The sequence below is a fragment of the Zalophus californianus genome, chromosome 2 (genome assembly GCF_009762305.2).
Source record: "Zalophus californianus isolate mZalCal1 chromosome 2, mZalCal1.pri.v2, whole genome shotgun sequence".
NCBI lineage: Eukaryota > Metazoa > Chordata > Mammalia > Carnivora > Otariidae > Zalophus > Zalophus californianus.
The window spans coordinates 137,543,185-137,557,014 of record NC_045596.1 but is presented as its reverse complement, the minus strand read 5'-3'; the positions used below and the strand labels follow the sequence as shown (position 1 = coordinate 137,557,014).

General features: G+C 39.5%; 1 protein-coding gene across 1 annotated transcript in view; it reads left to right on the top strand.

The window, feature by feature from the left end:
• The first annotated feature begins 5,783 nt into the window (after window positions 1-5,783).
• NAF1 (nuclear assembly factor 1 ribonucleoprotein) overlaps window positions 5,784-13,830 on the top strand; it is a 38,274-nt gene continuing 30,227 nt past the window's right edge. The window contains 2 exon segments of the mRNA XM_027600432.2: window positions 5,784-6,292; window positions 10,745-10,913. Of these exon segments, the coding sequence (XP_027456233.2) occupies window positions 5,958-6,292; window positions 10,745-10,913 (504 nt within the window). The 5' untranslated portion in view covers window positions 5,784-5,957.

The window sequence follows — 13,830 nt, the reverse complement described above, 5'->3', positions numbered from 1 at the left end:
TTGGATTTGAGTATAGTTTGTGTTGAACAGTTCAATATGTCTCAGACACCACTCCGTTTTTTGGAAAACTTCTTTAAGCCTTTATTTCTTATTTTTTTTAATTATAATGATACATAGTTAGATTTTGAATTTTTTGGAACAATTTCAGAATAGTTATAAGAATAGGACAAAGAACTTCCATTGACTCTTTACCCAGCTTACCTAAAATTAACATCACCACAATGGCACAATTCAAAATTGTGTGTCTTCTGATGTAATTTGCTGACAGAAACACAGCATTGCCGGGCGCCTGGGTGGCTCAGTTGGTTAAGCGACTGCCTTCGGCTCAGGTCATGATCCTGGAGTCCCAGGATCGAGTCCCACACCGAGCTTCCTGCTCAGCAGGGAGTCTGCTTCTCCCTCTGACCCTCTTCCCTCTCATGCTTTCTATCTCTCATTCTCTCTCTCTCAAATAAATAAATAAAATCTTAAAAAAAAAAAAGAAACACAGCATTGCCTTTGTGATATCCTTACAAAATAAATATATCACATGAACCAAATAATAAGAAAACATCAGAGAAACCCTAGTTAGGGACATTCTTCAAAATAACTGTCCTGTTCTCTAAATAAACAATTGATTATTGTACACAGTTGATAATTGTGTTAACACATGAAATGTCCTCTTTATAGGAAATATGCACTGAAATATTTAAGGCTAAAGAGGTATCATGTCTGTTGCTAACTTTCAAATGGGCTATAATCTTATAGACACATGCATAAACAGACACACATGTATATGTAGACACATGGGGCGAAACTGATAATATATAGTAAAATGTTAACATTCTGAGACCCCTTTTAACCTGAAGCCCTGAGCTTGCAGTGGAAATTGGCTTGCCAGGAATGGTATAATCACTCATTCCTCTCCCCTACCTTCTCCACCTTAAACACAGAAGTGCCTGGTTTGGAGTGTGCTTGAGGAAGCTAGGGGCCCTAGCTATGCCCCCTGAGGCCCATAATCTACCGAAGGACCAAAGCTGAATGTCAGGACTGGTTTGAGACAGAGGAACAAGGCCATATGGAAATGTGGCATAATAAAGAACGAAGAAAAATGAAATTAATATACAAAGCGAGGGATTTTAGGCAAGAAAGTGATGAGATAAATAACACTGGTTTTCTGGTATGGGCCAAGAACTTGGTCATTCACTTTGCAGCAGTTCATGGCTGTCTTTGAATTCCCTTCAGCTCTCGGTGGAGCACGTTTTTCTGGGAGGTTTTGAGGGGTGTTTGGTCCTGGCTATAAAAGAGTGCGGTACAGTGGGACAGCTCTTCTAGGTTTGAAAGAGCAAATGGTGGGGAAAGTCTGGGGCCAAGACTATGTAACTGTTACTTTGAACACAATGGGACTCAAGCAATATAAGCCAAGAAACAAAATTTATGTCTTCCATTGTCCCATTAAATCTGCCCAATGGGAGCAATCCTTCTGTTTGTGTGAAAACTCAATCCCTCTGACTTTTCTGGTCACTGTGCTATAAGAGAAAGTCCTATAACCTTTTAACAAGCAGAAAGAATAATGATTCTTACATAACAATCAAAATTTTAAATTTGATTTCAACATCAAATCTTCACACTTCCCTCGAGCTGAAGCCTTTCTTGAGCTGACTGCCGACAGTAGGAAGGGGGCACGGTGTTCCTTTTCTCTTTTAACCTGTCCTACTATTTTTCTTCCTTTTCTAGCTTGTTACCATTCTAGTTATTTTTCGGTCATTCCTGTGTTGATGGGAAATGGCAGAGAGAAGAGGGAAGGCAGACTCAGGGTGGGGGTGGAAATCACATCCCCAACTTCCCACCATCAACTTTCTCCTTCAAAACCACTTCATAAAATCCTCTGTCCATCTTTCTACTTTTTCTTATTTCTGATGTGAGTAAGGACAATTTAAGGCTTTTATAAATGACTGTTGGCTGTCTCCTTTGAAATTCTGCCTTCAAGGGAGTTTAGCACTTTCTTGAATGCAGCACCACCTAGATTCTTCTGCTCCGTTCAAAAGTTCCGATTTAATATCCTGTTAGAACTATGCCATGGGGAACTGGTATCTTAGTTTGGGCTGCTAAGATGAAGTATTGTGGACTTATTCAAAACAAAAAATTTATTTCTCACAGTTGAGGAGACTTGAAGTGTGAGATCAGGGTGCCAGCATGCTCTGGTTCCGATGAGAGTGCCCTTCCTGTTTGCAGAATGTCAGCTGCTTTTTTAATCTCACATGGCTAGAAAAGCAAAGGTGTTCTCTCAGGTCTTTAATCCAACTCATGAGGGCTCTGCCCGCATGACTTAATCACCTCCCAAGGACTGTACCTCCTAATTCCATCACATCCAGGATTAGGTTTCAACATATGAATTTTGGGGGCACACACGCAGGTATACATGAATTCTGTCTCCGGGGAAAGAGGCAATCCTATAATCATGTCTAAAGGATGCGTGTCCCTGGAGACATTCTTCAAGGGTCTGATTTATATAGTCCATCTGGTTGTTCTAGCAGCAGTGGACAATGGGAATGTATATTTGTCTTAAGAGGGCTTTGAAGAGTCCCTGAAAGACCTGACATCACTGGCATTCTTAAATGCAGAGGACTTTAAAATAACAGCCATAAAAACAGGGTCAGAGGATGATCTAATGCAATCAACAGATGATTATTTTTAAGTGTTAAGAATAAGATAGAAACAGAGAGGGAGGCAACCGGTAAGAGACTGTATAGTTAAGAGAACAGACTGAGGGTTGCTGGAGGGGAGGTTCGTGGGGGGATGGGCTAAATGGGTGATGGGTATTAATGAGTACGCTTGTGATGAGCATTGGGTGTTATATGTAAGCGATGAATCACTAAATTCTACCCCTGAAACCAAAAAAAAAAAAAAAAAAAGTATGTGGAGTCCTCAGGGCGGTCTAAGATAAAGTCTATGGTTCCAAATCTCAAGGGCACTCAAGTATTAGAAGATCACATTCTGTATATTTTGACATATCTGAGAACAGTATGTTGAACGTAAAAATCACCAAATTTCCAACACAAGAAAAGGAAAACCAGCCCAACATTTATTTCCTCGTCTCCGTGCTTTGCTTAAAATAGTCTCTGACAACATTGTCTTCATTCGCATCACCACCTCTTGGGTGGCTGATTTACAATCTTATGTTTTCATGCCATATTTAAGAGTTTTCATTTATCTTAAGACAATGGTGAATTATTGAAAAATTTTAAACCAGAAAAATTATATGATTATATTTGCCTTTCAGACATCTTATTCTGGCAAGAGTGTAGAGGATGGGGTAGAGACAAGTCAGACTAACCAGTACATCAAGAGTGAAGACAGAATGGAGAAAAAGCCAAAAGTAAAACTAAGAAAACGAAAATAAAGTGGAAAGGGGAGAAATATAAGAATGATATCACAAATGCCGCAAGTGGAGGGAGTGATAAACAGCGCTTCTAATCATTATACGACAAATATTAGAATATCTTACTTCCATTTAACAAGGGCATTGTATGCTTCTAATTGTACATGTGCTATTCATATCTTTTTAAATATAGAAATACTGCAAATCAGTGAAAATGGCACTAAGAGCTTGTTGTCAGTTTGTTTTTTGTTTTTGTAAAATTTCACAATCTTTATAATAAGTAGAAATGGGTGAACTTGCAAAATTTTTTCAAGTGAATATCTTCTCATAAACTTTGTTTTTGCACTTCAAAGAATATGTTTAGGTGTTTTACAAGTTCACTTTGAAGTTTAATATGGCTTGTAATTCATAATTTAATTCAAGACAAACTTTCTTAATTTTAATGTGATCCCATAAACTACTTATTCTTTCTAGGAGTTTTTTTTTTTTTTAACTTTTAGTCTAAGGCTAAAGATTTCAGGCTAAGTTTAGCAGCTGTTGGAAGTAATGCAGTTAGAGAGGTGAGCTCTGGAAGTAGGTAAATTCAAGACATTTTGAAACATTCAAGAGCTTAGAAAAAAAATACCAATTACAAAATAGTAACATAGTCTAAATCTAGGCAGAGGTACAGCTATTCTTATCCTGAAACATGGAGACCATCCCACCTCGAAAACAGAGATTTTTATTCGAAACCATTAGCCTTTCTTAGATATCATTGGATTCATTTAAACTGAATGAATAACTTAGGTACCATCTGTACCTTTATCTGTAAGTCATTTTTTCTTTTACTGTCATTGTTTCATAAAACTTCATTATTTGTTTTCTTTTGCATTCTTCCATTCATCTCATTCCAATTTCTCTGTATTTACTGGTAATACCAACTTCTTTCTAGTTTCCTTGGTTAGAAATTTTAGAGTACTTTGATTCTTCTGATGTTGGGGATTTCCTTTACTCGACTACATTGACTCTAACCCTGGTTCAGACTTTCATTGCTTAATTCCTGTAAGCATGCAACAGACTTTTACCTGGCAGGAAAGACATTCTGACTTAAATTTCTTCTTTCTTCACATCGTACTGCATATCTCTGCAAGATCATTGTTACTGAAGTATCATTTTATTCATAAGTTCATTCATTGTTCTATTTATCAACCATTTCTCACACTAGTATGTGTATGGCACGTGCCATTTTCTTGTATAAAACCTTAATTAGTGCTCACATGAACTAAACGAGATAGTATTTTTATCTCCATCTTATGGGTAAGGAAAACAAGTGTTAGGTGTGTTAGACTACCTGCTCAAAGTTACAGTTACACCAGTAAGGAAATGGTAGGGCTGAAATTTGAACACAGGTCTATTTAGCTGGGAACACTGTGCTTTAGTTAATAACTGCATTGAGCGGTATCTCAGGTTTAAATTCCTGTTTCTCTTTGGAGGCTTTCCATGATACGGCCCACCAGTTTTACTTAACTTCCTGTGACTGCTGAACTTGCATCCTGTATTCCACATTTCAAATATTTTTCTAGTTATCTCCTGTGCATTGACCTTTTTACTTCAATTAGAGAGTAATCTCCTTAAAATAAGAGACTATGTCTTACTCTTAAGTTTCTATGAAGGTCTGCCACTGTGGTGTGCACACAATACATTCTCAGTGAATAATTGATAAAATCTTTAGCACCGTGCTTGGTACATATGCATGCTTAATAAATGGTAACAAGGATTATTATTTATTATTGCTGGAGCGGCTGATGCATCGAACTGAAGTCCTAAAAAGAAACCATAAAATTCTGATCTCTGCCTCAGTAGGAAGAACTTTTTGCTTTATCTTCCTAATGATCTAGAGTAATCGTTTCCCCGGCTAAGTTAGTTCATTTTAGTCCCATCCCACTCTTTCTAGTAGTGGCGTCAACTACCATATAGACATCGCCATAACATCAACAAGCAGCAACATTAGGTCCACTATTACCGCTCTTTTTGAGAGTGCTCTGGAGAAACACAAGGAATAGTTGTGGTAATCTTTTTGAGATGAATGGTTAACGTGCTTGCTATCTATCGATTCAGCTTCATTTAACTTTAATGAAGTTTTTACTAGACGTGTCTGTTCAAGACTTCCTGGCTCAAGTTTCTTACGTACAGACTCGTGCAATCAGGTATCCCCCCTGTCCTACACGCTTTCCTTCGCATCTCCGCTCCAAGTAGAATTGGCCCACATCCAATGAAAGGAAAGCCTAACCACTTGACCCCAAGATGCAAGCTGTAGCTCGAGGAGGTAATGAAAACGGCGGGTTTAGGGCCGCGCGTGGTCTGGTTTCCAAAAGCCCTGTCCCGCTCCCATTGGGCGCAATCGCGTCACGTCACGTAGTACGCTCCCCCGGAAGTGCCGCTGGGTAAACGGCGGGGGCGTGTCTCCAGGCAGCTCGGCTTGTAGTTACCGGAGAAACGCGGGAAGTCGGGCCAGGTGCTGTTACAACACGCGTCGTTGTTCTATCTCTTCCCTAGCGAGCCGCGAGCCTTCTGGGGGCCCTGAACGTGAGCCTGACTGGGTTTCTGGCGCGACGCCATGGAAGTAGTGGAGGCCGCCGCCGCTCAGCTGGAAACTCTGAAATTTAATGGCACCGGTTTGGGGGATGGCCAAGGTCAGGCGGTGCGGGCTCCGGGCTCTGTACCTGTCCCAGAGCCACGGCCGTCACTGCAGTCGGATGAGGCGTACCCGGACACCGGACAGGCCGCGGAGGCTCAGCCTGCAGAGGAGCAGCCACCTGAATTTGCGCCGCAGTCAAGGCCAGAACCTTCACCCGGAGGGAACTGCGTCACCGCCCCGAGCGCCGCAGAGCAGGCGGGGACTCCATACTCTCTAGAGACCTCGGACTCGGACTCGGATTCGGACTCGGACAGGTCGGGTGCCTGGGGATCCTGGAGCTGCGGGGCGGGGCGGGGGTGGGGGAGAGGGGGGAAGCCGGGGTCGGGGACTGAGAGGGTGCCCGCGTGGGCCTGGGAGAGAGGAGAGGTAGCTGAAGCTCGCTGCGCACGTGTTGACAAGTAGCTCGGACCGCCCATTCCTCGCCCTTCTCTGCAAATCGCGTTGCGAATCCGAGATTAATAATCAGATCTCTCTTCTTCCTAAATTTGGTAGTCTGAAAGGTTTTATGTGTAGATCGCAAAAAAAAAAAAAAAAACCAAACCCTGAGGATATTGGATTATTTCGATAACTACTCAATTTGGCGTGTCCCTTTGTGGTTTTAACTTTGAATTTTGTGTCAGACCTTTTTTTTTTTTTTTTAAATCAGGTTTAGAGTGTGGCCTTGTTTTTTGAACCAGATGAATTAAGGACCAGTTAAAGGATTTCATACGTTTCCAGTTTGGCTCCTGATAATTTTGTAGAATCCTTGCAGGGAGCATGTGTTCATGAAATTAGCGAAACATTGTTATTTCGCATTGTTTTATGATCTGGGTAGGTTTTATAGACAGCACCGCCCCCCCCCCCCCCCCCCCCCCCGCCGCCGTGTCTTTTAAATATGAAACCTATGGTGAGAGAGGACTTAAGGTCTGGGATGTTACTAAATCACACTGAACGTTGTCTACAAGTATTTGAGTGTGTTACGTGGGATACTGAATAGGTGAACAAAATATCCCTAGTGAGAAGGATGAAAAATAAAACTAAATACATCACTACATAAATTAGAGGTGGTGAAAATTACAATGAAGGAACAGGCAAGGCATGGAGAAAGTAATAGGAGAGACCAGCCCTGTAAAACTGTGTAGCCATATGTTAAAGTTTTAAATTCTAAGTGTTAGGGAAGCTACTGAATTTTAAGCAGAGAAATGGCATGCTCAGGTTAATATTCTAATAAGCTTTGCTCTGTAGAGAAGGAATTGAACTGGGTTCAAGAGTGAAAGCAGAGAAGCACGAGTGGAACAGGGCTTAGTGTGGAAAGAGTTGGAAAGATGTTGAATGAGTCCTAGACGTGACCATGGTTATCGGAGCTAAGTATTTTGAGGTCACCCTAATAAATGGGGTAGTGGGCTAGACAAGGAGGCATCAACTGTGTGGATGATGGTGCTGTTTAGTAAAATGGGGGGTAACCTATCTGGGATGAGTGTTTAATTTGGACAGTTAATTTGAGATTTCTTTGACAGCTAATTGGAGATGTCAGGGAAGCAGTAGGATAATGAATTTAAAGTTGAGAGGACAATTCTGGACTGGAGATGTAAATTTGAACATGAGATTACAGATAGGATTTACTTTAACTTTTTATTATGGACATTTTCAAATTTGTTAAAAGTAGAGAGTAATATAATGAATGCAAATGTACTCATTACCACACTTAAACGGTTTCCAGTATTTTGCTAATCTTGTTTCATCTAGTATTTCTAACATTTTTTTTAACCTGAGATTTTTAGAGCAAGTCTCAAACAGTATGTTACCATATCTGTATGTTCTTTACATTTCTAACTGATAAAGTACTTGTTATGTAACCACCGTGTCATTATCAAATGTAGTAAAATTAACCCTAATTCCTTAATATCACCTAATACCCAGTCAGTTTTCATATTTCTCTAGTTGTCTTTTTAACAGTTGGTTTGTTTGAATTGGAATTCAAACAAGATTCTCAAGCAGTACATTTGGATGTTAAGTCGATTTAGTCTCTTTTAAGTGAAGGTCATATTTAAAACCATGGAGACAGAAGAAGATACATGAGGGTAGAATACCACCCCAAAATGTGGAAGGTTTTTGGGAAGGTAAGTGGGAATCATGTCAGATGTTGCTGAAAAGTTAAGATGACAGAAAGATGTCCAGTGGACTTGACAACATGGAGATTGTTGGTGACCTTGTAAAGGAGTGGTGGTGATGGAAGCCAATTTGGGGTAAAGACTGAATGGGAAATAAAGGAGCAGAGATAGCATATGTTAACAACTCTGTCAAGAAACTTCAAGGGGAGGGCGCCTGGGTGGCTCAGATGGTTAAGCGTCTGCCTTCGGCTCAGGTCATGATCCCAGGGTCCTGGGAGTCCCGCATCGGGCTCCCTGCTCCTTGGGAGCCTGCTTCTCCCTCTGCTTCTCTCTCTCTCTTTTTCCCTCTCTCTCTCCATCTCTCATGAATAAATAAATAAAATCTTTAAAAAAAAAAAAAAAAGAAAAGAAACTTCAAGGGGAGAAATGAGGCCATAGCTGGAGGAATTCAGCAGAGGTACTATAGAATTTGGTATGCTGATAGGAATGATCTGGGAGAGAGGGAAAGATTCATAATGTGGTAAGAGTAGGAAGGAGTCGTGAATGGGATGTCCATTTACCCCTGTAAACAGAAAAAGACCATACTTGCCAGAACTAGTGCCTTTGTTTCAAGCACTTCATAATCCATCTGAGAAGACATGTTTTTCCATGAATTATGGAGAGTACGAGACAGGCTGTACTAGGCAGTTTCAAAAAAATGCTCTGGGCGACACGGAAAGAAGTAAATCTACTTTTGGTGGATAGGGGATGACTTCAGAGGAGATAACATTTGAGTTGAGCTTATAAAGAGGAATGGACTTTTTTTGCCCTGGAGACGTTCTAGTCAAAGGAAATAGCACAAATAATGGCATGAGGTAGTGAAAGTACAACAGGATTTGGGACGTTTTATATGCTTCTGTGCTAGATGTGGCCGGAGATGGGATTGTGAAGGTTATTGGGAACCTGATTGCAAAGGGCCCTAGGTGGCCTTTAGTACACAGTGTAAATTTGTGGAGAAACTTTTAAAGCTTTTCTCTATGTTTAATGTTTTCTTCATAAAAAAATGGAAAGAATGGTACAAACACATAGAGCCATCACCTTGATTTAACACTTATTAACATTTCAGAACTTTGTTTCACATATGCATGCTATTGAGCCCTTTTAAAGTCATTTACAGATACTATGACACTTTTTCCCTAAATGTTTCAGCATGCATTCTCTAAGAGGACATTCTATTATGTAATCACAGTTACCACACATAACAAAATTGATAATTCCTTCAGATCTAATGTCCAGTCATGGATTTTTTTTTTTTTTTTTTAAAGCAAGCGTGTGAACTGAATAGGATGGAAGGTCATGAGAGGGTGAAGGTAATAGCAGTAGGAGGAAGGGTTGATTGTTATGGGAAGAGACTATGAGTATTGACGTCAGTTATACAATTATTACAGAAAAATAGCTGAGAAATGAGGATTGCCCCCAAATAGGGTCATAGTAACAGTGGAAATGGGATTGAGAAATGGAATAGGAGTGATGTTTGTCATCTGAAGGTAGGCTTTTATCATTGACTGTGAGATGGCATTGGCTCAAAGTGATTCCAAGGTTTCTACCTGTAGTGACTGGATTGAACACTAAGCAATGGAATAAAATAGAGGCTCAAGGACAGAAGCAGTTTCAGTAAGGAGAATGCTTTTTTTTTTTTAAATTAAATTTGTTGCTAGAATGAGGTAGGTATAGGTTTTTCATAGAGGTGGCCAGTATGCAGCTGGAGATTAGGGGTGGAGCCTAGAGTTATCAATATCAAGGCTGATGATTTAGCAGTTATCTATACATGGGTGATGATTGAAATCATTTGAGTGAATGAGGTTATCAATGGGAAGAGGATAGAAGAGAAAATGAGAGTGGAACTTTTAAAAACAGCACATAAAATGGGCTGAGGGAGAAAGCCAGCAAACAAAATTTAAACTAAGAGGATTACTGGTAACAATTGCTGTGAAGCCAAGGGCTAAGGGAGTTTTAATTTAAGAGTAGAGTGGTCAACATGGTTGGTAACTTTCAGGAGTTTCCAAGTTGTATGAAGACAACATTTTATTTTTATTTTTTTATTTTAAGATTTTATTTATTTGGCTGAGAGAGGGAGAGAACACAAGCAGGGGGAACAGTAGAGGGAAAAGCAGGCTCCCTGTCGAGCAGGGAGCCCGACGTGGGGCTCGATTCCAGGACCCTGGGATCATGACCTGAGCTGAAGGCAGCCGCTTAACCATCTGAGCAAACCAGGCGCCCCCTGAAGACAACATTTCATTGGCAATTAAGTGATCTGGTCACTGATGGCTAATAAGAAAGGTGTCTTGTTCAGACCTATCTCTTGTCAGTGATTTGTCATGTGCTTAACTAGATTAAGACAAACGTGTGATGTGTGAGACTATTATAATAATAGGGTTTGGGTTATAGCAGGGGTTTTGAAAATGTTATCAGTGGATTAAAGACTGCTTTCCAAATACCATAGTCAACTTCGAATTGCTAGCTTTTGAATTATATCAGCAACAGTAAATACATAGTAGATATTTCCTAGTTGAAAAATTATAACTTAATACCACTATAATAATGCTTTCCTAAGTTTTTGACTTTTCTTCCCTACAGTGAAACAGATTCAGATAGTTCAAGCTCCTCCTCATCTTCATCATCTTCCTCATCATCTTCCTCTTGTATATCACTTCCTCCACTGCTGTCAGATGGAGAAGATGATTTACAAACTGAGAAGGAAAATAAGAATTTTCCTCTTAAAACAAAAGATGAGTTACTCCTTAATGTAAGTACTTAGATTTGTTATTAAACCTAATTTGAAAGTTATTAAATATGTTATGATACTAATATTGATGTTATTATTTGGTGTATATCTGGCTCTGTAAATTTGAAGACTTCTCAACCTCTTATTGGGCATACTTTTGCTATGCCTTGGTTTTCTTGTATTTTGGCTCATATCAGAAAATTACATTTTTGCTGGAAAGGTATGTTAGCTTTTGAAACTTGAACAGTGGGCCAATCTGTTCTTTTTTGTGCCAGTTCCAAGGGGTCTTTGGGAAGGATGGAAGAAGCAGTTATAGTCATTTTTCAACTTTGGATTCTTGAGTAGCTGTCTGCTTTATTTTATATTTACATGATTAGGAAGTGAACTTACTGGAAGTTCCTAGTCCGTTAGACCACTGCTAATGGGTTAGGTAGAGGGATGAGTTCCCTGGATTGCCATAAATCTTTGACTTAGGGCTGTGAAGGAGTGTTATTAGGACTCCTTCAGGACTTCAACTCTGGAATTAAGGGGAGAGAAAGACTTGGCCCTGAAGACCAGGATGATAGGGCTACCTGTACTCAGTATCTTTAGGACTCTGCTTCTTTCTTGCTCGGTAGGTTTTTCTCCATGGGGCTGGCAGTTTGGCCATTGATATTCCTATATGAAAGTCACAGGGAGGACTTGTACTGGTTTACCTGGGGACAACCCTGAACACATCATTGAGGCTAGTGGAATGTGTATTTGGATTGCTTGGGCCTGAGTCACATAGTCACTCTTGTTTGTGTGGGAGGGTATGTAGGAAAGTGAGTGCTTTAGAGAAAGCACATGGGCAAGTGTGAGGGCGGGAACATGTAAAAGCCGGCTGACAGAAAGGGAGTGTGAATGTATGTGTATTTTGAGAAACTTGAGGGTTGGGTGGGCGATACCAACCCATGCAAACCACAAGGAATGGGTTCTCTGTCGTAGGAAAGGAAGTCTTCTATCCATTTCAAAAAGGGATGCTGTTTAGTCAGTAATAATAGTCATCCTGTGTAGAGAGTGAAAGGGGAATACATGGAAGGGGTTATCACATGTGACTTTATGTTGGACTCTTGTGGTTGTGAGCAAAAAGACTCTCCACTTACCTCAAGAGAAGGGGAATGCATTGTAAACTTATTTGGATAAGAAAGCCATTGGGAATTAAGGCAGCTATTGAGGGTAGCCATGCTATTTCTTTTATATGCCTCTTGGATATTCTCATAGTTTCCTGAGTGTCGTTATTCTTTCTTTACTCACCGACTTCTTCTGTTTACCTATAGATTAATCTTTTAAAATTCTAGCTTGCGTGTAGATTGCTGTGACCTTGGCTCTAAATACATTGTCTTCTACTTTGATCTTCCCCTTGAACCAGCCAGTTAGTGCTATATTTCTTTGCTGACTTTTGGGACAGTCCTGTTACTTACTAGATTAGTTTTTTTGTGTGTGTTTGGTTTTTGGGTTTCTTTGTTTTGTTTTGTTTTTGAAAATGACAGTCCACTTTTCCTGGGAACTGTCCCCTCTTGTTAAAACCAGCTCTAGCCAGTGTCAGATGTACCATTTTGTTCAGGTCATTCTGGTATATCCTCTTAGCAGGGATTGTGCATGGAGCATTTGATCTATGTATTCTATTTTGCTAAAAGGTGTACATAAATTAAAATGGGCCAAACAGTTCTATCAATTTCAGGGTTTGTGCTGGATCTTTAGAGATCTCTGGAACGTAGGCATGCCCAATTTAACTCAGTTTTATGCCCCACCTCTTTATAAAGTGTCTCATATTCTGGGCTGTTTCCTATTGCCATGCAGGCGTGCTGATCTTAATTTTTACCTCCAGTTAGCCCTGTATCTAGCTTTTTAAATCTTTTCACTTTGTTGGAAAGTTAGATCCTGGTGATCTAACTACTAACTATTGCAGTCTTTAATGGTAAGTATATGGGAGCTACAGTGAAGTAACCTCAAGATTGTTTTTTTTAGAATTAAACCTTAGAGAGTTGCAGCAGTCTCTTGGGATGACAAGATATGGTTATATCTTGATTTGGAAAAAGGGGTGAGGAAAAGAGGGAAAAAAAGGGAATGGTTAGCTAAAGAGGCATTGAAAAGGAGAGTAGTCTTAGTTGGCTCTTTTTATATGTCACAGTTATGTAATATATGCTGTTAAATTTAACCACGTGGAATTATTCTTTTGATCATAAACTCCTCTTTAATGCTGAGAAGGTTTATACATAATCTACATAGTAAATGTAAAACAGCATATGTATTACAGCTTTGAACTACATTAAACCACATAGGGTTTATTCAGTGTTTCAGTGAATTGGAAAATTACATCCTTTTTGAAAAATTTTCTCAGCAGTTTATGCCCTGGCCTGTTTATTTAAATAAATCAGGTATAATTAAAAATCTAGAATCATAAAAACATTTATGGGATTGTGACATTTCAGAACCTTAATCAGAAATGAATTTTATAAATTAATGCCTATTATTTTCTCTTCTGAAAACCTGAAAGGTTTTACATAACATTTAAAAGTTATGGTTACAGTGTTTATGGGGATAAAAAAATGGATAATACTGCAGTAGGCATATTAATGTGTATTCATACACATAATATAGCATGACTAACAAAAAATGTAATGCTTGTAGGCAGTTCTTGGTACCTTCGTAATTTGGAAACTGCCTATATTATATTGTAAAACAAATGTATTTTGTAGTTAGGTTGAGTAAACTATATTTTCTTTCTGATTTTGGCAGTGCAAACACATAAAACATCCTAACATGAGGTTTTGGAAATATCTGGACACCTCAAGTGGTCAGAAGTTACAGCGGATTATTTCATACTTTTGATCTCCCACCATCCATGCAATTACAATGCACCATGGTTTTCACTTAATAATCGTTGACTGAATATGTTGTTTTCAAGGCCTAGCTT